This window comes from Zonotrichia leucophrys, chromosome 4 (assembly GCF_028769735.1).
Source record: "Zonotrichia leucophrys gambelii isolate GWCS_2022_RI chromosome 4, RI_Zleu_2.0, whole genome shotgun sequence".
Taxonomy (NCBI): domain Eukaryota; kingdom Metazoa; phylum Chordata; class Aves; order Passeriformes; family Passerellidae; genus Zonotrichia; species Zonotrichia leucophrys.
In genome coordinates, this window is record NC_088173.1 from 68394448 (window position 1) to 68419305 (window position 24858).

The window sequence follows — 24858 nt, forward strand, 5'->3', positions numbered from 1 at the left end:
GGAGCTGAGAATGCCCCAGGGGAAAGGAATTCTTATTTAATACAAAATGTGGATGCTTGGTCCCAAACCATCTCTGTAAAGGCAATAAGATGGGAAAACAAGTGAACATAAAATAGCACCAAAGCCCTCTCTTTCTTTATAGTAATTCTTACAGGAATAGTCCCTTGGGACCATATCTTAGGGTGTGTTAGAATGGTCTTTGAGCCCTGCTAATTATTGTAGGGCTGCTGTAATTTGTGTATCACAAAGCCATTAAATTCCCATTTTCTTCCCAGCTCATTCAGCATGGCCTGGAATAGGAAAACAGGCTGAAGTGAAGCTGTAACCACTGTAGCAGGTGAGCCTTGAATTTTGAGTGGCTACTATTTTTAAAGCAAATGCAGTATGCAATGAAGCACGTACAATAGTATTTCTTTCAATTCTCCAACCTTTTTCTATGGTCATATTTGGTTCAAGCCTCAGTCTTGACTCTGTAACATTTTACATTGTTTTCAAGGAATTAAATGGCTTCATATTGTTTGGGGTCAGAAATGCTTTTCTTTGCAGAAAATTGTTCTAATGAGAAATTTCATTAAATTTAATCTTCACAAATGCATGAATATTAGTCACTTGATAAAGCACAAGAGCATGTTCCCCAGAGCCAAAATGCTTCTCAACAAGGATAAAAGTCTGACCTGTCTAAATTTAAACCTACTGAATGCAGACATATAGATGGTGTGTGTGCTTCTTGTCTCCATGAATATATTATAATGAAGACAAGTGCAGTGTAATTTTGCTTTGCAAATTAAATTCTAGATAACATCTTTCCATTTATGCAGGATATATCGTTTCATATTTATGTGTGTTTACACATGCATTCATACAAACTGAGGTATTTTCGTAGCCCTAAACATAGTCCTAAATATAAAAATTGGAGCTTCAAAAGAAGTGAGATTATTGTACAAAAAATACTTTCTTGTTGGATTTTTCAGTTGTGTCTTGAGCTTTGTTCACCTGCTTTTCCTGACATAAACTCTGTCTGCCACCATCCACCTTCTTTGAATACACTAAGGAAAACAGATTAACCTTTCCAGAGGCTTCTGCACAGCTTTTCCTGTGGGTCACAGTTATGATCCCCCTGATGCCCAAAGCTCAGGCTGTGCACTATCATCCAATCCAGCACCTTTGGCAAAGGCAAAACCCTGAGAACTCCCTGACTCAGGAGCAAGATCCTGCAGGATCTTTCACTCGGCTGAATCAAAACTCTGTAAAATTGTCACTTAAAAGAGAACTCTGGAGGACTCCTGTATAACTTTTAACTTGAAATGAGCTGATGATCAATATTAGACCTTCTCAGCTGCTACACTGTCTGCTCCAGGCTTGGATCCCTCCAAGGAATCCAAGCATAAACCCTCTGAGCTCCTGGTCCATGCTCCCCTTACTGGGATGCAACAGGTAAGCTACATAAAATGAACTAAATTCCTATTATCGTCAAATATTTGGGAGAGGCATTGCACACAGCTTTAAAGTCACTACAGGTACATCTATTTGTCTCTTTTATTTTTTTTTTATTCATCTTTAAGATGTTTCATAGGATAATTAGGAATTCTTCACTGTTTTAACTTTGAGAAAGCCCTAAGACAGAGCTTCTGTAAAATACATCATATGTAATGAATAGATGACCATGAGGGATTTTATCAGCACTCATTTTGATTAACCTGCATAACTCACTGGTGCCTTTGTCCTTTAGGAGTAGTAAATTGACTCAGTTGTCAGGATGATAAATTTTTTATGTTACCACATCATCAGGTTGTCCCTTCATGGACAGTGTACTGAGGGACATTCTGTGCCAGCAGGAGTTGTAGACTCCTAAATTAATCAGCTCAAACAAATTTGCTCCAGATAAAGGTTTATCCAAACCTGTATAAGTATGTATGCTGCACATGGCCATGTATTTTGGAACTGAATGCACTTCTCTGGCTGCATTTCACCCTCACACACATCAGTCTGTCTGCATAAATTCAAACACTTATGCAGAGGTTACTTAAATGTGTCTCCAATCCAACTGTCCAGCTAAAACATATTTCTGTATTTTTCATGTTTGTTATATCCCCCAAAGCAGATGACATGAGCTACTTGAATATACCCTATAGATCCAGATCTCACTTTCACAACCCAGCCCCAGCCCTCCTGTCCTGGAAGCTGTCTTTTCACAATGCCAAAATAAAGACCTCGAGTTTTTTATTTCCTCTACTTGCTTCTTCTATTAGGCAAGTAAAAATTATTGTGGAATTAACACACTTTATGGTCCTGACTTTATCTCAGTCCTTTCCCAACACTGCAATTCTTTGATTTCATACTCTTATCTTGCTTTTGGGTTGGCGTTCTTCCCCTGAATGTTTCATATCTCCTATTTCTTTGGCTTACTTCCTTATTATTTCCTAAGTGCTGTTCTTTATCCTCTGCTTCCACAGAATCACAGGATCAGCTAGGTTGGAACAGACCTCTGAGCTCATGGAGTCCATGCCATGGCCCAGCACCACCATGGCACTGAGTGCCTTGTCCAGTCTTTCCTTAAACCCTTCCAGGGACTGGGACTCCACCACCTCCCTGAGCAGCCCATTCCAATGTCTAATCACCTTTTCTATGAAGATATCCTTCCTAATGTCCAACCTAAACCTCCTCTGGCGCAGTTTAAAACTGTGTCCTCATACTGTGGCTGGTTGTCTGGAGCTGGGGAGAGCCCCCTTCCTCCCCTGCTGCCCATGGTGCTCTGGATGCAGCTCATGGAATGTGTGGTTTCTGGGCTGCCAGTGCACATTGCTGGGTCATGTGGAGCTTTTCATCAACCAACAACCCCAAGTTCTTCTCATTTTTCTTCTTCTCAGGTCTGCTCTCAGCCCATTCTCCTCCCGGCCTGTGTTTGTGTCAGGGATTGCCCTGACCCAGCTGCAGGGCCCTGCACTTGGCCTTGCTGAACTTCATGAGCTCCTTGCAGAGCCCCCTCTCCAGCCTGTCCCGGCCCCTCTGGATGACATCTCTCCCCTCCAGCGTGCCAGTGGCACCGCACAGCTCAGTGTTGTCACAAAACAAGCGCTGAGGGTGCACCTGCTCCCAGAGTCGATGTCAGTGACAAAGATGTTAAACAGGGCCAGTCCCACCACCAGCCCTGAGGAACACACTCATCCTGGTGTCCACCTGGACAGCGAGCCCTTCACTACAACTCTTGGAGTGTGACCAATCAGCCAGCTCCTTATCCACTTCTCTGCAGTTTAGAGACAAGGACATGTGAGCCAGTTGTTCCATTTCTATGGTAAATTTATAGAAAACCTCATTTTGTCACTAGCTGAGTAACCTTTTTGCACTCCTGAGAATCTTGATAAGAAGGAGCTCAACAGTTTTGTCAATTTGCCAACTGTCCCTTCAGGAACCCTTCTTTCACATAATCCTCAATTTTTGCCTGGTTCAGGAGTATGAAATTGCTCTGTTTACCAAACTCCTAATCAACACTTTTCCCATTCTCTTAAGCATTTTCAATGCAAAGGTTGTCTCTGATTACCAACTTTAAAACAGAGGAAGACACCCCAGAAAGGCTTTCTGTTTCAGGGAATTGAACCACCCCACCAGTGGCTGTTAAGTGCTCTTAATCCAAATTCAATGAGAGATGGCCTTGCTCACTTTTAATAACAGGTGAACTTCAAACTACCTGATTTTTCTTTGAGTCTATAGAATCAAAGACTTGATATTTTACTGCCCACATGATACCAACTTGCTTTTGCAGTATGAGGTAGTTTAGAGTGATTCAGCCTTAATTAAAAGTAGGATATTTAAGCCATTTTTATAAGATGTAAAATTGATAGGGGAACTGCTGGTGAGCTCATCTGAACTGCTGGATGCTCACTGTTATTCTCTGATAAATAATGAGGCTCATTCATATTTGATGAGGACTGGCTCTTTCTGGTTATCTTACTCTTATTACTGATCACAAAATAAATGTAATTATTTTGCAGTACATCTGTATTTGTTCATCCTTTTATGTTCACCCTCCCAGTGCAGGTGTTTTGTCAATTTTCATCATGTCCCACCCAAAACTAATGGGATTGCTCCAGCCCTTTCACCATCCTGTTCCTGCTAAATTCCTCCTTTCAATTCCTCATTTCAATTCACCAAGCAAGAACTCCTTGATAAACTCACAATCTTACCTACACTGTCTTGTATCTTCAGCAAAATATAGGAATCCTTCTCTGGGTATCACAGTTGATCCTATTATGTCAAGATAAGCAGGACTTGGAAAATAACTGGGAACTGGATCCAGGTCAAGTGTGTGTTTGGGGTGTGCTTTAGCTATTGATTCCACACTTTTGGACAGTGTTCAAAGGCACGTGGCTGCTGCTCTGGATGACACTGCACATCTGTCTGGTTCAGAAGTTTGAGACTCTGGCAAATTTTCTGATAATACAGCTGATTTTATCAGTAGGGCTCTAAATCTTGAACATGATAAGGAGCTGCCTTGGATAAGGGATTTTCTTAAATTCTGCTCAATTTAATCCTACAGGAAAAACTGTGGCAAATCTACTAACACAAACAAGAACTTTAAAAAATGCAAGCTCACAGCCTAAATGGATAGTTGGTAAATGAGCTGATCAGCTTCTGAGCAGAAGTAAAGAGAACAAGTGGATATTTACTCTAGGATAGGAAATGAATACATAGATTTGTTTTATTGTCATTCTCTTGCTAACAAGAGGCAGACAGGAATGCTGGAAAAATAAGCAGCCCTAGAGTTAGAAGTCTATTTTTTTTATCTAAATAAGAAACATCATTAAAAGCAACTGAACAAAAGTAGCTCCCACAAAAAGGCAAGGCCATCAGCAAGAGTTAAGTATATGTAAATGGGATTTACTTCTCTGAGAGCAGTGTACTCTCAGCACCTCAGAGGAATCATTCCAATACAATACTGCAAGTGATTATGAAGCAAATATGCATTACCTTAAATAAACCAAAGCAAGAGACAAAGCAAATTATTTTGAAGTGCTTTTACTCTGTAACTTCATTAAAGGAGGTTGTTTATTCTCAGAGGGGAGCTAGAAATTGAATATTGAAATCTAAAATTACAGAAATGTAAATCTGTTTATGGACCAAGGTCAAAGAGAGTTCTATTATGAACAAGGCTATCATCTACACAGTTAGAAATATTTAAAAAATATTTTTTAATTTTTGATATTAATTTGTTTTTTCTTTTATCTAACATCCTCCTCACTGCTTTTGCTTATTTTCTTCCCAAATTTTTGCTTATTTTTGTATTTCCAGGGCTCCTCACTGAAGAACTGGTATCAGGGTTTATCATTATTTTACTTTTCAAAACTCCATTGGAATTAAGAGTCTCACCTTGGAACATAAAGGGCCAAGTCAACAGAAGGTCTAAATTGCTAAATTGTCCCTGCATTCTAAATAAAAACGTGGGATTAGCTGATGTGTGCTAACTCCCTATTGCAGGTCTTACTTAACTGTAAAAATAACTCTGCTATCTGCATGGAGGGAGTCTGATGGGAAAGATCAAAGGAGAAAAAAGCAGAGGGGAAAAGGAACGGGAGGAAAAAAGGGAAAACAACAGAGGGTTCTTTACTAAAATAATTCACAATTCAGGACTGTGACATTTTCTTACTTTTTGATCTGTTTTCCTATTTGCAGCAAAGTCACTGATGCCAAAAAGGACCCTTCATATGCTATGCTAGAATCATACCAATCTATAGAGGAAAAAAGCAAACAAGATCAGCTTTATGCTTATTTTCAGAGGTAAACCATACTGAACTACTGAATCTTGGGGGGAAAAAAGGAAATAGAAGTTTCATCAAAAGACATACGGCACATTAAATGTTATGTACACAGTATTTTTGAAGTTGTTGCAACATATTTTTCTCTAACAAAACTGTAAGAACTGTGGGGTGGCTTTCATCTGTCTTTTAGTTTTTAATTGGTTTTATGTCTCTTTCCTTTATATATAACTATGCATACACCCACACAAAGATTCAAACATACATATGCATACATTCATTTCATTTATAAATATTGATTAATATTCTTAATAATGAAAAAAATCAAGCAGAGATCCTACTCCCCATAATGGTTCTGAATTGCAAGTCATCTTTTGGATCGCTCTGAATTGTCTGGTGGTTCTTTGTAAACACAGTAGTAAGTTACAATATTGAAATAATTGTCATGGTGCTTGATATTTACATCAAAACACTTCAATACAGCACAATCACAGAAACTTACTTCTGTACTCATAGGTTGGGAAGCTTGAGTTCTGCATTTCTCTAGTACTTCTAACATTGTACTGTATGCAAGTTGCCAAATAATGGTATTTCATTTTAGTACAAATAAAATACTGCTTATTTGTAATTGGCTATCCAAGAGAGAATGAAGAAGAAGATGGAAGCAGAAGCAGCAAGTAGACAAGCAGATGTGGATGTGCACTTGGATACCAGACCTCTGGATAGCAAAGGAGCATACAGTACCCAGCACCCTGAAGATCAACAGCTCAGAAAACACGGTCAGGAAAGCTCTGCACTGACTGGGGCACGCCAGATCACAAGATAACGCTCTCACAAAGGGATGCACAGGAGTCCAGCTCACTACACCTCCTCCTGCTCAGAGCACCAGCAGAAGAAGCAAGCTGGGCAATCTTCACATTTTCAGTTTTACCGAGTCTTTGGAACAGACCCAAATAATTTCCGTGGCTGAAGCTCATTTTGCCTTTGAGACTGACTGTGAAAAACCCCACCAAACAGAAACACAATGGTGATGGAGCCTGGGAAGCAGCCAACAATGCCAGACTGGAATGATGAACTCAAGCAGTTTGGCCACTGATAATTCCACAACGGATGGGGATGTTCCAGGAACGAGGAGATGCGCAAGGCTCACAATGGCTTATTCAGCATCCACAAACACTGAATAAAGAGACTCCAAAAAAGAAACACACACAACCACAAAAGCCAAGCCAGGAGAAGCACTGATTCGGGGGGTTGTTTTAGAGAGATGAACATGACAACTCAATGGGAATGAAAGGCTGGACCCAGATGGCAGGAGGTAAGAAAAGATCATGGCAATTATGATGCAGCATAGCTGTCAGTGATACAAGGACAGATCACGCCGCTGCTGTCAGGAAAATGGAAGAGGATTTTTCATTGCTGTGGGAAGATCAAGGCATTAAAATTACATACGTACATACGTCAAGAAGTGAAGACCAATTGCAGGACAGATACAGGAACCTTTAAGCAGCTCCTTTTAGGATTGTGTATATGACTTCAGAATGTCTGATCCAAGAAAGCCTGGCAAATGTTTAAGACCTTCTATAGCGCTTTGCAAAGAAAAAAAAAATAAAGTTATGTGACTGAGAACACTTTCTGTGACTTCTGATATGTTTGAGGAAGGCCAGTGATGCCACTGGGGAATCTCATGGATGGAATGAAGGGCACAAGTTTGTTCTAATAATCTTCGTACTTGATTGGGCTTAAACAATGAAAGGGTGCTTTTTCAAAACCATGTCTGGAAACAATTTGTTTTGAGCATCTTGGGTCTCACAAATCACTATTGTTTTGAAACCACTCAGGAGAGTGGAATATGTTACAAATTTGCATACATATGGTCTGTACTTGAGTTAGAGGATAACAAAAGTGTCATGGGGCTAAACTAGTGTCAAAGAAAAAATAAAAAATCACAAAGAGCAGCCATTGCCTCTTTGTGGTTCTAGCATACTCCCAGAGGCTCAAAGGCCAACACAGGAGAAGGAAAAAAATATTTTAAAAATGTAAAAAACTCATTGCTTACAATATTACTGCTACCTGTCTTTATTTCTGCCAAAGGTTGCATGTAAGAAGGTTGAAGTGTTCATAACTGGGTGTTATTAGAGTATATAATCACTGCGCTTCCAATAGGACTTGAAAACAGCATATATGTCAAAATTTAAATTTATTTTGCTGGCCTTCCAGAGTCGTTTGCTAAACCTAGTGTGCATTGGAACCTGAGTGAGTGAATCCCATTAGTCATCACCATCTTAACAATATGCACTTCATAGAGAGTTGGCTTCTGCACAGAGGAAGGAAATTACCAGTACTAACAAAGGAAAGAAGATTCATAACGAGCAAATATACAAAAACTCCAAATAATTCTAATATTCACAGCTTGGCAATGACTTTCTAGGCTATGAAATTACTTTTCTTTTGGAGGAATGAAGATTCTACAAGGTTAGTATAAACAAAGGGTAATTGGAAAATCAAATTGCTCTACACAAGTTATTGTAAGGCCTGAAATAATGGTGATAGAAATTAAAAAAAAAAGAAAGAAAAAACAAAAAAGAGAACCAAAAAACACAAAACTTGTTTATGATTCAGTGGACTTTTGTTTTGTACATTACTGCAATCAAAACTTCTCCCTTTCAAGCGCTACATGGGAAACAAGTGGCTAAACACAAATCCCAGCTTACCCCTGACACAATGAGCTCTCCTCCCAGGTTCTGAACTTCTGCCTTCACTTTGCTGCAGATATTGAGCTGGTGGCAGTACAGGGCAATGCGCTGCAGGTAGGCCAGCAGATCCTGCTTGCAGGCTGAGTCTGGGCACTGCAGACAACACAAATGCTGGTTAGATGGAGCTGGGTTCACGAGATTAGAGACAGGTAATCAGACAGTGGCAGTGTGTGCGTATTAGGAGGATCTATTCCACTTTATCTTTACATGAGGTACTAGATAAAACCTGAAAACTCAAATTCTACCTTTCATTTGACTCAAAATTTATGAATTGCAACCTAAAGATGCACTCTACCTTTCTGAAAAACGAGAAACCTCTTTATCAGCATTATGAAAATAATAATTTTAAATTATGCTCCGCAATTTATGGAATTGTACTGAACACCCAAAATGTCAGGTTTAACTTGAAAACCCAGGTTGGACATCCAAGTTAACATCCAGAATGGAGCAGTTAATGCCCAGATAAACCCAGTTCTGAGTGGTTGCCCCCAGTGCCAGCTGCTGTGTGCCTGGCAGCTCCCCTGGCATTTGTGCAGACATCCCGAGGATTGGATCAGGTGTGCTGGATGCTGTGAGGGTTTTTCACAATCAACAGAACCAGAAAGGGCCCCAGTACAATTTATTCATAGTCCCTGAGACTCTTAATAGAAACTGCATCATCCCTCACAATACCAACAGCATAACAAGCAACAGCCTTGTAGTTAATATTCCAATCTTGCCTCAGGAGAGCAGGCCTCAGTAATTCACTCTGATGAAACAGAGCTAAAAGGGCCCACTGCTAACAGCATGTCTCCAATAAATACTCTTTGGGGCTACCCAGCAAAGTCTGAGTGACAATTCTCCTGCATGGCTTGGGGACAAAGATTCCAAATATGCCTTTTTATCACCTTACAGAGCTTATGCTCAATTAAAAAATAAATATTATCAGAACATTTCAAGAAAAACTGATAGAATTAAATGCACATGAGTCAACAACATCACAGCTCCAACCCTGAGATCACTGCTCTGGCCCCAGCAGCTCATGCTGGCAGGGAATGTGCTCATGGTGAAGTAGTTGGAAATATTATTGTCTATAACCTCAAATGGAGTCATTTGGCTTTTTTCTTGCCCTTTAAAATTAGTAATAAACAAAGCTGGAGCTTCACTATAGAGCCTCTCTTCCTCAGTTGCCACAACTTTCAGGCATTAATCCCTAAAAGAACTCTTCTCCCTACTGATGCCAATTTAATATAAAAATATTTACTCAGTTCTTGAAGTCTCTGAACTGAAAGAAGTGAATTTAAAGCAATACTTCTGAAGAGTAGTCAAGGCTTTAAATATAAATACCTTGGAGTGAAAAAAATCTGAGGGCTCTTTCATTGGAACAATAATTAAAAATGCAGCTGTCCACAAGAAGTTTATATTGCTCAAGGGTCCCCAGAGTTCTGTGAAATATCATTAAAGTGTAAGCATTTTTACAAATACTTCATTCTCAAAATAATTTAACTGTTTATTTTTAGGGTTACAGTCCTCTGAAATTTAAAATATGACTCAAGTCAAGGCACTCTTAGCATAACAAGGCTCCTTCTGTTTCTTTCTTTAAAATATTCCACCTCTGCAAACACTGCAGACCAGGAATTTCATCAGCTGACAGATGGATTTCTTCTTTCTGATGTTAAAATGAACAGATGCTACATTTGAAGGACTGGAATGGGTTAACTACAGGGAAAATGCTCGCTGCTGCTGAAGACCTAAACCCAACATTTCTGAGGCTACAGGAAAATGGAAGCTTTGGGGTTTTTTTGCCACTCTGGCCCATATTCCATGGCAAGGTGTTTCACACTGTCACACTCTTACTTGAAGCAGAAAATGACATTCATATTTTGAAGAGAAAGACTAGAGGCAAGGAAGTTAGCTGTTCCTACTTCCAGAAAATTTTCTCTTGATGACAATGAAATGAGAAACTATAGGAAATTTACACATTGAAGAGAAAAACATTGAAGTTTAATTTGTCTGAATCCTAAATTAGCTATGTAGGACCTGGATTTGAATTTGGCTCTTGACTTTTAATACATTGCTCCCTCTTGCTTATCAGATGAATAAATAAATCTGAAAATCTATATACAGCAAGGTCCTCTGTCCAGCTGTGACATGAATTTGGTAAAGGAGTGAGGACACAGACCCCACAACATGCACAACACACTGAGGCAAACCAAAAATAGGAGTCAGAGAATCTTGAAGGAGTAAAGAGCCAAATCAAGGAAAATTGCTGGAAGAATGACTGACGAATCCAAGATTCTTACTTGAAGAAGAAAATGACATTCTTATTTTGAAGAGAAAGACTAGAGGCAAGGAAGTTAGCTGTTCCCACTTCCAGCAATTTTTTTCTTGATTTCAATGAAATGAAAGAAATTATAGGAAATTTAGAAAGAGAAAAATAGTGTAGTTTAATTTGTCTGAATGCAAAATTAGCTATGTAGGACCTGGGTTTGAAATTTAGCTCTTGATTTTTAATACAATGCTTCCTCTTCCTCTCCAGATAAATAGATAAATATGAAAATACATATACAGCAAGATCATCTGTCCAGCTGTGACATGAATTTGGTAAAGGAGTGAGGACACAGACCCCACAACATGCACAACACACTGAGGCAAACCAGAAAATAGGGAGTCAGAGAATCTTGAAGGAGTAAAGAGCCAAATCAAGGGAAAATTGCTGGAAGAATGAGCTGAAAAGAATCCAAAGATTCTTACTTGAAGAAGAAAATGACATTCTTATTTTGAAGAGAAAGACTAGAAGCAAGGAAGTTACCAGTTCCCACTTCCAGCAAATTTTCTCTTGATGTCAATGAAATGAAAGAAACTATAGGAAATTTGCAAAGGGAAAAATAGTGTAGTTTAATTTGTCTGAATCCAAAATTAGCTATGTAGGACCTGGATTTGAATTTGGCTCTTGACTTTTAATACAATGCCTCCTCTTACTCTCCAGATGAATAGATAAATCTGAAAATATACATACAGCAAGGTCCTCTGTCCAGCTGTGACATGAATTTGGTAAAGGAAGTGGGGACACAGACCCCACAACACACTGAGGCAAACCAGAAAATAGGGAGTCAGAGAATATTGAAGGAGTAAAGAGCCAAATCAAGGGAAAATTGCTGGAAGAATGAGCTGAAAAGAATCTAAACATTCCTAGGGACTCGGCAAGGGAAACGGAGCATCCAAATCCTTCCTGCTTTTTTTGCAGCAAAGCCATTTTGGAGGTGATGATCTCACAGGTCTTTTCCAACCTGAAGGAGTCTTTGTCTAATTCTATCAGGCCCAGAAGTGAGGCCATTTCTGAAATTTGGAGAAACTCATTTATGAATTCCCTGCTCTGCAAAATGCTGATGGGTCTAGAAGAACCAATGGGAAGATCAGGATCCAAGCCTCTCAACAGGTAATTTTCTGGTAAAACAGACTTTTCCTGCAAAAGCCAGCTCATCCATAGAGGTTCCATCGTGTTCCAGCTCGTTTTGGGGTACCTGATCAGCTACTGCCCGCGCCAGTTTGTCCATCCTGGATCCTGCCTCTGCAATCTTCTTGGCTGCATTAATGACATCAGATGTGTTCTTCAGGGGGCCCTTCCCTCTGTGGAACACAAGACAATTACCCACAATCTCAACAAATCATGAAAAGCAACACTTCCAGTGACCCTGTTTACTGCTCATTTTTAAAATAGTAACACAAATGTCTTCTTAATTTATTACAATTTTGCCTTTTAAGTACTTTATAGTACAGCTTGATTAAGAAATCTTTCTGCTGTATTTCCTCTCCCTCACAAAATGCCTCACTGGCAATTTAGTCTGATGGTTCCTTCAAGCACATGAGCTGTTCTTAATAGTATATGCATTTTTAAGCGCTCATTAAGCCAATGTTGATCCTGGAATACACAACTATTTCAAAATGATGTGATTCCCAAGCCAGTGCTAAATGTTCAGCTCATCATGTCTAAGGCAAGAATGTCACATTTTAGAAAACTTTTCTTTTTAGAAGATTTTTTTGTTGGAAAATAAAGAGGTGAAGCATAATCATTGTGTTACATTGAATGTTATACTTAAACCATGTCTACTTAGCTTCAGGCCTGATCTTTCACCATATTTTTAAGATGATGTACAAAATTCTGGTTTTAGTCATTAAAGCTACCAAAATGTATTAAGACAGAAGGTCTCTACAGACTTCTGTGAGTTTTCATCAGACTCAAAACTTTAAACCTGGTTGTACCAGTAAAATTGCAGCTGCTCCTGAGAAAGTCTCAACTGGAAGTGAGTTCATTTTACATTTTTTTTAATGTGGAAAAGGACAATATGGTAATACCTTTATTTTTTTTTAATTAAAGAGAAGGCATTTTTTCTAAGCACAACACTGCATTATTTTTGGATTTTTTTAAAAATCTATAATGGCAAGAATTACATGCTGAAACATATTTCCATTTTAATCTTCTTTCCATACTTTCATTACCAGTTTCAACAGAGGAAATACAAATATCCCACTTCTGATGAACTTAAACTGCAGCAAAAGTACTTCTTGGTGACCTCATGTGCTTCTACATTAATTACATGAGCAGCTCTGACTGTCACGAACTCCCTGCATTTGAAAAATTATTCTGTTCTTACACTGCTGAGGTTACAGCCAAGCAAAAAGGTGTGAAAGGCTTGTTTCTGTTTTAATGGAATATATTAAACAACTTGTTATTGAATCTGATGCAGATAGAGGTGCACTTTGATTTTTTTTTATTTACTTCAAATGTGTCAGTAATCTTTATCTCAGTCTCAAATTAGTTTTGTTCTTTTGATGCTAGAAAATACAATTATCAAACTGCCAATTTCATGCTCAATATATCAAAGGTTGTCCAGGAGGTTGCAGAAACTGTGCATAATCTGGGCTGTTGCTTCAAAACATAATTTCTTCCTTCCATGAAACAATGACACTGTTTGGGCAGTTTTCACCCTATGTTTTGTTGACAGAAGGATCAGAGACACCAAGACAACACAAATAAAAGTAACACAGAATTCTGTAAAATATCCTCTCCATCCATTTCCACCTCTTGCCACCATCCCAGGTTGCTGCAAGCCCCAACCAACTGAGCTTGAACACTTCCAGGGATGGGGCAACACAAAGAGATGAATAAATGAATGTTTGATTTTAATCTTGAAAAAAAAAAAGGAAGATTTTCATCCTGTTTTGTGCAATCACATTTTGATAAATACCATTTAAACTTTTGAACCCACTTAAAAAATAAACACTGAACAAAATTTAATTTACTACAGTGATCTGGAATTCAAAGAATCTTGTAAACCTTTCTCCCTGGTGTGATTAACAACATGACCATAATAAAAGACAATAATTCTGTTTACATTGTATCATTAATGAATGGCCTCTGCAATTAGAGAAGAATAAGGCATCAATAGAGAAAATAAATGAAAGCAAAAAAAAGAAATCATTACTGACAGACTCCCACAAAGCATTAGATCAAACCAGTTTCATTTCATTTGGGATTTTTTTTTTGAAGGAAGCTCAATGTTTAAATGATATAAATAGTTCTGCCATTATTTTTGATTGACACAAATTGTGCTGAAATGTTGAAAGTTCAGAGAGGCACATGCACTTAGATGGGTGCTAAAGGAAATGTCACTGGAGTGTCTGTAAGGTCACAGACTAACTTTACAAAATGATCTGCAAATAAAAGAGACTTGCAAATAGCACAAAATCTTCATGTCATTAATCCCACTTGGACAAACACCCAGGGCAGTGTGTATGCTGAGCATTCCTTGGCTTTGCATCCCCAAAACCACAGGAAATCATCTCAAAAGGCTACAAAGCAAGCAGAAAAGGGGAGATGTTGCCCACCTGAGCGGCTCAGCTGGGGCTGTCTTGTCCTTACCTGGTGAAATCTGTCATTTCCATCATGATCATGCACATCTGCTTGGCCAGCACAATGATGTCATTGCCGCTGTCATCCCACTTGGCCACCTCTGCATCCAGCTTGCTCTTCTCCTGGTGGAATATCTCCACCTGCTCAGCAATCTTTGCCTTCTCCTCCTGGGGCAGCTGGGCCATGATAGCCTGGAGAAAATACAGCAGTTGGGCATGAAGAAAAGGAAGATACAAAATGGATCCTTCCAGCGGTCCCACCCAACAGCTTGAGTTTCTTTTTATGGGAGCTGAAGATACCAAGTAAAATCCTGTAGGCATCTGATTTCTGTCAGGACATGTAAAAGCACATTCGCAGCACGTTTATGCCTCTTCTTGCACTTTCAAGATGATAAAGTTTCTATTTATGATGTCGTGATTATTCACCAGTTGACAAAGGAGGATTGAATCGCAATTTTGGGGAAGAATAAAACCAGCGACGTTTATGGGAAAAGGCAGACTGAATTGCTGTGTCACTCCTAGTCTCATCCTCTGTCAGAAACAGAGGATTTCAGATTAACACAGCACTAAAATAAGCTATGACAAACAAGACAATACATTTGAAGTGAATTATAACAAGTGTATCTTTTAATGATATTTAGTGTTCAAATTTTCCATTGGAAGAAATGCAAAAAGGCACTGGACAGGTTGGTACTGATCTGCCTCAGCATGAACAAAGCACCAAGTTCCTGCTCCCCCCCAAAAACTCCCTAAAACATTATAATAATTACTTCTGAAGATCAAATGGACACTTTGAATAATGATTTCCAAGTTAAGCTTTTATTTGGCTCTAGGGGATCTGAAGACCACATTATGCATTTAATGGGGTGTGACACATATTTAAGTGTCATTACATTTTTTTCTTGTTTATGTCACTTTCAATCAGCTGAAGTCTTTTTCCACATATTCTTAAAATGCTCTTGGCTTTTAAAAATTCGTAATTGACCTTTTCCCAAACTGAAATTAAAAAGGGTTATAAACAGTAGATCAGAAAATGAGAAATTTGCAAGTTAATCAAATTAAAATTCAAGATGAGTTTTAATTAGGCCTTATAAATGTAACTCAGCAGTTTCAAATGTGAGCATGTTAGTCTTTGCACAGAAAAATGCAGTGTAAGTCAAGCTAATAAATAAATATATAAAATGCACATAAAACAACAGAACTGAGGAATTAACTGAAATTAAGAGAATATGATAGGATTAGTGATATTTGGGAAGTTTATCTTGCCTGTGGGTTCTTCAAGTGGCTGCTTCACCTGCGCACTCTTTAAACTGGTAAACAGTGCTTTAATAATTCTGTTCCAGCTGCTGATGTGCTTTCAAAGCAGCCATATCCTACAGCAAATGCAGCCTGTAAATTCCACTTTTATTTCTACTGAAGACCAACACAAGTCTTTCTGCTAAAACACTACCAGCCTTGTGGAGTAAGCATATTAAACAAATCCATTACGTGGCATGAATAAAAGTATTTTGCATCTTTTCCACAGAAAAGGTTCAGAAAAAATTCAGTTCTGCTCAGCAATCCAGACTGGGGACTGGGCAGCTTCTGCTTAGCATTGTTTCCCTTTTAGTTTTTATGATTTGTTGTTTCCTGTGCCACATTGCAATCTGTATTATTCAGGATCTGTCTTTATGATATATTATGTTTATACAGCGTGTAGCTGATCAAAGCAGAAGGATTTAAGCACAGCAGTAATAATAACCACAGTAAATGTAGTAGAATTTAAGAATCCTAAATCCCCAGGTGAACTCCATTCTTAGTAAGAAAAATTACTGCAGTCTTTACTTGGGTTTCAGATCAAGAAAGGATGACATGCTACCCAGTCCTAAATGTAACCAAAGAGATGAGAAAGGCTGTGAAATCTGACAAAATAATCTGTACTGTATCTCAGTTCTGTTAGACCTGAGATTTGCTTTAATAGTCAATACTTTGACTATCTCAAAAGGAGTTTATGCCCTTTAAAATATCAAAATCATGAAAGATATTCAACTACATCCAGAACAGTTCTGTCACCAGTCTCACAGTAAGGAATCCAGGCATTTTTTGCCTTAGGGATGTCATGATAAAACTCCCATTTTTCTGATACATGGTTTTCTGATGTGGTTTATTTACCATCTATGTTCAATATTCAGGGAAATAATTTTAAGACAAAAAGAAATCTCTGCCCATTTTACTGGATCCGTGCCTTGCATTTCTCCCACACCTCTGAGTAAGCTGCTTTCAGATTTCTGTTACTCCACTGTTTCTTTGCAGGGTGTAAATCCTTTGTGTCAAGCCCCAACCCACAGCAGCTGAAAACTGTCCTGGTCCCCTGAGCTTTCACAGCATCTTTGCCTGCTGCTCTTTGGGCTCTCAGCCCTACAAATCCTCTTCCAGACTCCAAGGTAAGAAATCCCCATTCCAGTTATCAGCTTTTGCTGGTGTTAGAGTTTGTGGGGAAGATGCTTTTTTATTTAGTCCATAGCTTCACTTCCAGCACATCAGAACAAATCAGACTTGTGTGAAACATCAATGAAAATCAATCAGATAATTCCCAGTTTCCTGATGGTTCTCTCCTGGAAAAATGTTAAAATGCTTTTCTTTCAAATCAAATATATTGTCATGACGCATAAAATTATAGTCTGATTATTTTTTTTTTAAATAATCTGAGCTGAGAAGACTATTCAGTAAAAAGCAAACATTCATCAGAGGGTGGCATAATTCTGAGTGTTAACAGGAATATTCCTGAGTGTTAACAGACTTCACTTCCCCAGCACCTGTGACCCCTGAAGCACTCATCAGCTTAATTTGCAATCCCCATGCACAGGCTGAGGTCGCAAATCACAGTGACTGGAGTTTATCATGATGTAATTACCCTGGTAAAATTACATTGACTCAGTAGCAAATGTCTTCAATTACAATTAAATTACAGGGACTACTCAGTAGCTTAAACAGATCTTCCTGACAGGTTTGCACACTGGGAAACATGACTAATGTAAGATTTCTCTGGATACAGCACATGGTGCACTGATGGGATTTTTTAAATTTTTTTTTTAATTTGCTGACGACTCCCACATTTTCAGCACATTCCAAACCTGCAAAGCCTCCTCTTACAGCACTAGCTGGAGCAAGCAGCTGATACTAGGCAGCACAAAAGCCTCAAGACCATTCAATAAATGCTACTCAAATAGGTTCGACATGAGAAAAATCCTCAACAGCTCTGTCAGCTTGGTCCCATCCTTTCCTAAACAACCCTGAGGGCTGGAAATCACTTTCTGAGGCAGAGATTGCACTGGTCCCCACTGGGCACACGGGTGGGTTTGTACTCACCCGCGCGCTCTGGCCGGCGATGAGCTGGTCATCCTCCGTCTGCACGCTCGTCCGGCTGCGCACGTCGTAATCCTCCTGCTCGAAGTCTGAGTCGTCCTCCAGCTCCTCAGGGGTCTGCAGGGACACACAAAAGCCACAGAGAGGAGATGACCAGCTGGAAAAGGACACAGAGCAAGTCCCCCGCACAGTGAGATCTTATTTCATTGACTACCAGCCCAGGAAATGCTGTTCTGTTCTCCTCTGAAATGAATTTGTCTGCCCCAGCAGTCAGGGACTGAAATTGAATTGTCTTAAAAATTAAATTGTTTCAACCCCTAGTTTTCTTTACAAATGGCATTTGTCATTACCCTGCCACAACTTTTCTTGCTGCAATTTCTCTTAACTCTGTTAACATGATGAATGCAGTTCCAGGAGCAAATATCCTTTGGAAACACTAACAACTGGAATGCAGTATTTTAAAATGATGTTATTTCATATATAAATGGTCACTAACACTATTATATTACTGGAAACTACATGTAATCTTCAAAAGAGAAAGTAAATATCTGGGAAAAAGCAACTAACATCCTGGAAGAAAAATTTATCAAAGCAAATAAAAGATTTCTCATTGAAGGAAATTGTAAATTATGTCAAATGGTTTTGAAACAAACATGAAATTTATAATCTGTGTAATGTTGGTTCACATGGTCCTTTTCATATACAGAGCTTTGGAATTTGACTCATACTCCTGCTGAGACATTGATGTCTTCAATGCTGATGCTACAGATGAAGAGAAAGTTTCTTGGAAGATTTACTAAATCAAGTTACGTATTTTCAGGCTTCAGATTGTTTAAAATGTTGGAAGGAGGGAGAAAAAAATAATTGATGGATCTGTTCATTTGGGGTTTTTCACCATGTAGCCAAAAGTTCTGAGAAAAAAAGTCCTTATTTATATACAGAGAGACAGTCTTCTTAAAATCAGTATTAGTATGATATTTAATATAGAGGGTGCAAAAAAGTAGAATCTTTAGAAAGAAGATTATATTCCATTTTATGGTTGAATAGTATCTGGTAAAACAGCCTAAGTTCTGTGGGTACCAGGCATGACAAAGGTATGAAGAAAAAGAAAAGAAAAAGAAAACCACAGTAACTGCAGAGAAATCCTCACTTTCCTGGACACCCTTCACCCCAGTGACAGCCTGGGAGGCCAAGGCACTGCAGAAGAAATCATCCAGGCTGGCATTTGGTGCTTGGAGGCAATGTCAAGTTTCCCAGCAGAGGTGCTAATCACTGCCAGTTGTCATTACAGCTCTGTCTGGGGCTGCTCAGGCACCAGGAACGGCTCCAAACCCTCTGACAGAGCACACAGGAATCTTGTGGCGGCATTTCTGTTCCAGCCTGGCTCCCAACACCAAGTGCACATCCCTGTTTGTAGCTGCACAGTGAAGTGCACAGGATGGGGAGGGTAAAACACAGACATCTTGGTGGGACTGTGAGAGCATGAATTAAATATGGGCTTTGGTGCTGAGCTGGAGGAAGAAATAAACCAGGTGTGACAGTGTGGTAATGAACCTGTGTGGGATCTCAGCACCTCAGGACTGAGGTGCCGAGCCACCGAGACCACCCTTGGGGGGCTCGGGAGTCCTGGAATGTTGCCAGAAGTGTCTGGTGGCTGGACTTTGATCCTACACAGGAGACGACACCTGTATGAGGATAGGAGGGTTTCACCGGGGTGAATGGTGAAGGGATTGGTTAATTAGAGGGTGAGACACAGGGTTTAGGATTTCTGTACAGGGGGGTTTAGAGAAGTAAGATGGAGGAATTGGGGCGTGTCCTGTCCTTCTTCTTCTTCTTCTTCTCCTCCATCTTCTGTGGTGATGGTGGCACTTTGGGATTGGTCATTACTGAAAGTGCACCGGACAATAAGAATAAAAGGTATTGGGGAAAAATGATAAATATTGTACACGTAACCATGGGTATAAAGATAGGTGACTGTCCGGAGGGCAGCACAGTGTGCTCATGGCTGGCTGCTGAGCAGAGCTCTGTCGGGCTGAAAGAAAATCTTTTAGATAAACAATTAATAAACACAGAGACCGAAAGAAGAACTGAAGCCTCTTCTCGTCCTTTGATACGCGGGCTGCCCCAAGGCCACTCCGGGCCCTTCCAGGCCCTCCAAACAGCGGAAACCAGACAAACCTGCACCTCTGAAGAGAGGCATGCACAGAGAGTGTGTCTGACAGGACAGGCAGGAGAGGAAGTTCAGATGAAAAATGAATTTACCTTCTCTACTGTCACAGGTAAAATAGAAGGATTGGTACCCATCCAATGGTCCTGTTTTCCAATCACCTTTAATCTCTTTGTTTTCTCTGCTCAGCTGCCCGAGGGCAGGATGAGACCTTAAAATCTGCCATAAACGAGCAAGGTACAAAGAGAATCCTACAACTCCCTGAGCAAAGAGTGTTCTCTATCACAAGGCTCAGCTTTTCATCTGCCCAGGCTTTGCTGTTCAGAACAAGAACAGGGTGCAGAGCTTCAATAAACCAGATGGCTCTTCCCCATCCTCCAAGTCCACTCAACGAGTTTCACTGGTCATTGTAAAGCCAGTACCCTTTCACACCCCAAATACACTCCTGTTAGTTTCTTCTGTCTCCACTTTTATAAATCAGATTATAAAACATAATGTGCAGTCCTTTCCAAGTCCTTTCATTGTCAAACTTGAAGTAAAGATGTAATATTCAAAATATTACATCTCAACACGGTAACCAGTAAGGACATGAGGCTGCCTCTTAAAAAGAAAAAAAATATTCTGAAAATTCGACGCAAGGACTTATTCTTGAAGAAATATCCAGAAAAAAAAATGTATTGCTGTTACTGACATTCATGATCTTGAAATCTGTGGCCTTTAAAAGACTGAAATTTAATGGGTATAAATGTTGAACTTGGAGAAAATGTAGTGCAAACCAAAAGGGCAAGTAATGCAACTGTTAGCAATATACTACAAGCACAAGACATCTTCCTATTCCCCTCTGTACAAGTGAGATCTAATTCAAAGTGATCTTTCAGATTCACTCTTTTCATGTTTTCAAGTGTGGTGAATTTTACACTCCCATTTTCTTCCCCAAACAGCTGCATTTTGCATTAAGGTGAAAAAGTAAGGTTAAGTTTTATCTGTTTTCTGCCATTTTGAGCATTTCCATGCTTTTCACCACTGCACCTTTGCCTTGTCTCAGCTGATCCCCTGGAGATGCAGCCTATATAAAATAAAGTCTCCCTTTTGTTTAGACACAAAGGTACAAAAAAAAATATTATATTGAATTTGACTTAAAGGACTACTCTTAGCAAGGCCTTCTAATACACCAGAATGACTCTAATTTTTGTGCACAACTAACAGGACCTTGATATTTAAAACCTTGTTTCCAAGACAACAGAGTCTGAGATTCCATTTCTCCGAGCTGGAAGATAGAAAGGCTGATTCTGTCTTGCAGACACCTGGATTTATGGTTACACAAACATAGGAATCACAGATCTGAGGCTGGAGACAGCTTCCAAACAGAGCTGACAGCCACCAATGGCAGAGGAAGCTCAAGTAATATTCAAAACTAATGGATTTTATGCACTGATTGATTTCAGCAGGAAAATGGACCATTTTCATAATTTTTAATCTGTTTTGTAGCACAATCCATAAGAGTTCCCAAGATTTTTTTTTCAAATACAGTATCTCTACTGCACACAACATTCATCTAACTCAGAGGAAGTTTTCCAGTGAAGAAGAATCTTTCACAATCCCAGATAAATCACACAATAAATATATGCTTTCCTCTTTTGAGATGCATGTTTTATTTCTAATATGAATGTGGTGACTTTCAACTTCCAGGCCAATATATATTGGAATATATATATATATTTTTAATATCTCTCTGGCTGTTTGATTGAAGAGCTTGCTGTGAACAAAATATCTTCCATCTATGCCATTTTTTTAATCTTTTGTGACTGCAGTATGAAAATGTGAATTATCCAAGTATAAGGAATAAAATGGCATATATATGCAGATTTGTAAATACTGTTTGTTTCATATTTCACCAACTCAAATGTACTTGATGAAGATAGAAACCCCACTTTGCTATGCACTTAAAAATTGTAAGATGCAACTACAAGAATTTCAGCACTGTGAACACCAAGTCAAGCTAACCTTGTAACGAGAGCAAAGACTGAGGAGATGAAAAGATACTCCTCCATTTTTTACAATGAAAATTCCCTCTAATTTTAGAAGGAGAAAAAAAAAAAAGCAGACTTCACAAGGTGCTTTTAAATCCAACTCCACGCTATTCTGTACATTTGTTTTGTACCACTGCAAGCAGCACCTGAGAGCCTCAATCAGAGACCCTCTCTCACTGCAGCTCTTCAGTTGTTTGGTGATTTACAGTAAAATCCAACACTTCAAATCCAATCTGAGGAGCGGCAGGCACTCAATGGAAACACTGGACCCCACAACACCCTTTAGAGATAGGATGTTTCAAAAGATGATGGGATTCTGCACCAAATCTGGTTTTACAGAGGACACAAAATGCTGCAGTAATTTGGATTTTACACCAATGGCTGCCCCAGAGATGATGGTGGCTAAACCTGACAAGTCTGGCAGAGGAGAAGAGCATTAATACACCCCACAGTCACTTTTGCTGAGGTCTTCTCCCAAGGAGAAGAAAAATCCCTTAATTACATAATGGAATAGAAATGGAGTTATTATTAGAATGAAATATCCTGAATTGGAAGGAGCTCACAAGGACCATCAAAGTCCAGCTCCTGGTCCTGCACAGGACATCCCCAAGAGTCACAACTTGTTCCTGAGAGCATTATCCAAATGATGAATTCTGAATTCTGGCAGGTGTGAGAGACTGAAATGGTTAATGGCTTAAACACTGTTAAAAAAGGACTTAGCCATTATGGCAAAATTATATAAAGAAGCTGTGAGCACCAAAGCCCTGTTCAAATGTGCCTCCTGAGGGGAACTGGGCTGTGAGTTAAGCCACCTGATGTTTTCAACTTAATCCTTCCTTCCTTCCTTCCTTCCTTCCCTTCCTTCCTTCCTTCCTTCCTTCCTTCCTTCCTTCCTTCCTTCCTTCCTTCCTTCCTCCTTCCTCCTTCCTTCCTTCCCTTCCTTCCTTCCCTTCCTTCCTTCCCCTTCCTTCCTTCCTTCCTTCCTTCCTCCCTTCCTTCCGCCCTTCCTTCCGCCCTTCCTTCCTTCCTTCCTTCCTTCCTTCCTTCCTTCCTTCCTTCCTTCCTTCCTTCCTTCCTTCCTTCCTTCCTCCTTCCTTTCTCCTTCCTTCCTTCCTCTTCCTTCCTTCCTTCCTTCCTCCTTCCTTCCCTCACTTCCTTCCCACTTCCTTCCCCCTTCCTTCCTTCCGCCACTTCCTTCGCCACTTCCTTCTTCCTTCCGCCACTCCTTCTTCCTTCCGCCCCTTCCTTCCGCACTTCCTTCCGCCACTTCCTTCCGCCACTTCCTTCCGCCACTCCTTCCTTCCGCCACTTCCTTCTTTCCCTTCCGCCACTTCCTTCCTTCCTTTCTTCCGCCACTTGCTTCCGCCACTTCCTTCCTTCCTTCCTTCCGCCACTTTCCTTCCTTCCTTCCTTCCGCCACTTCCTTCCTTCTTCCTTCCTCCTTCCTTCCTTCCTTCCTTCCTTCCTTCCTTCCTTCCTTCCTTCCTTCCTTCCTTCCTTCCTTCCGCCCCTTCCTTCCGCCCCTTCCTTCCTTCCTTCCGCCCCTTCCTTCCTTCCTTCCTTCCTTCCTTCCTTCCGCCACTTCCTTCCTTCCTTCCGCCACTTCCTTCCGCCACTTCCTTCCGCCACTTCCTTCCGCCACTTCCTTCCGCCACTTCCTTCCGCCACTTCCTTCCTTCCGCCACTTCCTTCCTTCCGCCACTTCCTTCCGCCACTTCCTTCCGCCACTTCCTTCCGCCACTTCCTTCCTTCCTTCCTTCCTTCCTTCCTTCCTTCCTTCCTTCCTTCCTTCCGCCCCTTCCGCCCCTTCCGCCCCTTCCGCCCCTTCCCCCCCTTCCGCCCTTCCGCCCCTTCCTTCCGCCCCTTCCTTCCGCCCCTTCCTTCCGCCACTTCCTTCCGCCACTTCCTTCCTTCCGCCACTTCCTTCCTTCCTTCCTTCCGCCACTTCCTTCCTTCCTTCTGCCACTTCCTTCCTTCCGCCACTTCCGCCACTTCCTTCCGCCACTTCCTTCCTTCTCTACCTCACACTACTGTTAAATAAAATCCAGCTTCAGCATATGGTCTTGTTTGCACCTTAACACAGGCAGATTTTAATAACACTCACAATTTTAATAACCAGAGCTCAACACCCGGTGCTGTGACCACTTCCCTGGGTACCCTAATCCACTGCCCAACCGCCCTCTGGGTGAGGAACCTTTTCCTGATATCCATCCTAAACCTCTCCTGGCACAGCTCCAGCCATTCCCAGTCTTCCATAAGAATGAGAAAAGTTGCCATTGTGAGTCCTCCTGAGTGTAGAGAGGGTTTCTGACCAATAACTGAGGGAATTTCATAGGCAGCTATGAAAACACAAAGTGCAATTTCATCCCTACGCAGTAATAGGGAAGGTGTTGGAATGAAGTTTTTATTTTCTATTTTATTTCTAGGTTCTATAATTATACTCTTAAATTCATTTATACTACTTCTTAACTAGTGAAAGAGATCTTTTTATCTGTATAGATAATAATAGTAGTCCTCAATGAAAAAATTAGTCTCCTTTCTCCTCCAGAGGGACAATAAATTCTCCCCTTTTGAGGGAAAAAGAGAAGAACAGAGACTATCCACCCTTTCTTTCAGCTTACTAAAAGTAATAACACCAACCAAAATTAATTTCAAAAGTGGTTTTATTTACTCTCTTGAATGAGGGGATTCAGATAAATTCAATCTTTCACAGCTTGCACACAAACAATCACTGCCTGAAAATAATTGTGTCAGATGCTCTAAAAAGTTTGCAAGATTGGATTTTTTTCCTTTTTTTGCAATTCTGAAAAAGTTTTACTACCTGAATTAAAGGGTGCATAATATTTGACAGAGTATTAGATGAAAATATTCTAAAGGCTTTTATAGCCTCACCCTTTAATTATACATCCCATTTCAGTGTG

General features: G+C 40.0%; 1 protein-coding gene across 5 annotated transcripts in view; it reads right to left on the reverse strand.

The window, feature by feature from the left end:
- CTNNA2 (catenin alpha 2) overlaps positions 1–24858 on the reverse strand; it is a 168281-nt gene that overhangs the window by 21447 nt on the left and 121976 nt on the right. For all 5 annotated transcript variants that reach the window (XM_064712005.1, XM_064712002.1, XM_064712006.1 and 2 more), the window contains exons 8-11: positions 17744–17857; positions 14406–14587; positions 12007–12112; positions 8462–8596 (exon numbers count right to left, since the gene is read on the reverse strand). In XM_064712005.1, coding sequence (XP_064568075.1) covers positions 8462–8596; positions 12007–12112; positions 14406–14587; positions 17744–17857 — 537 coding nt within the window. The remainder of the gene's footprint in view (positions 1–8461; positions 8597–12006; positions 12113–14405; positions 14588–17743; positions 17858–24858) is intronic.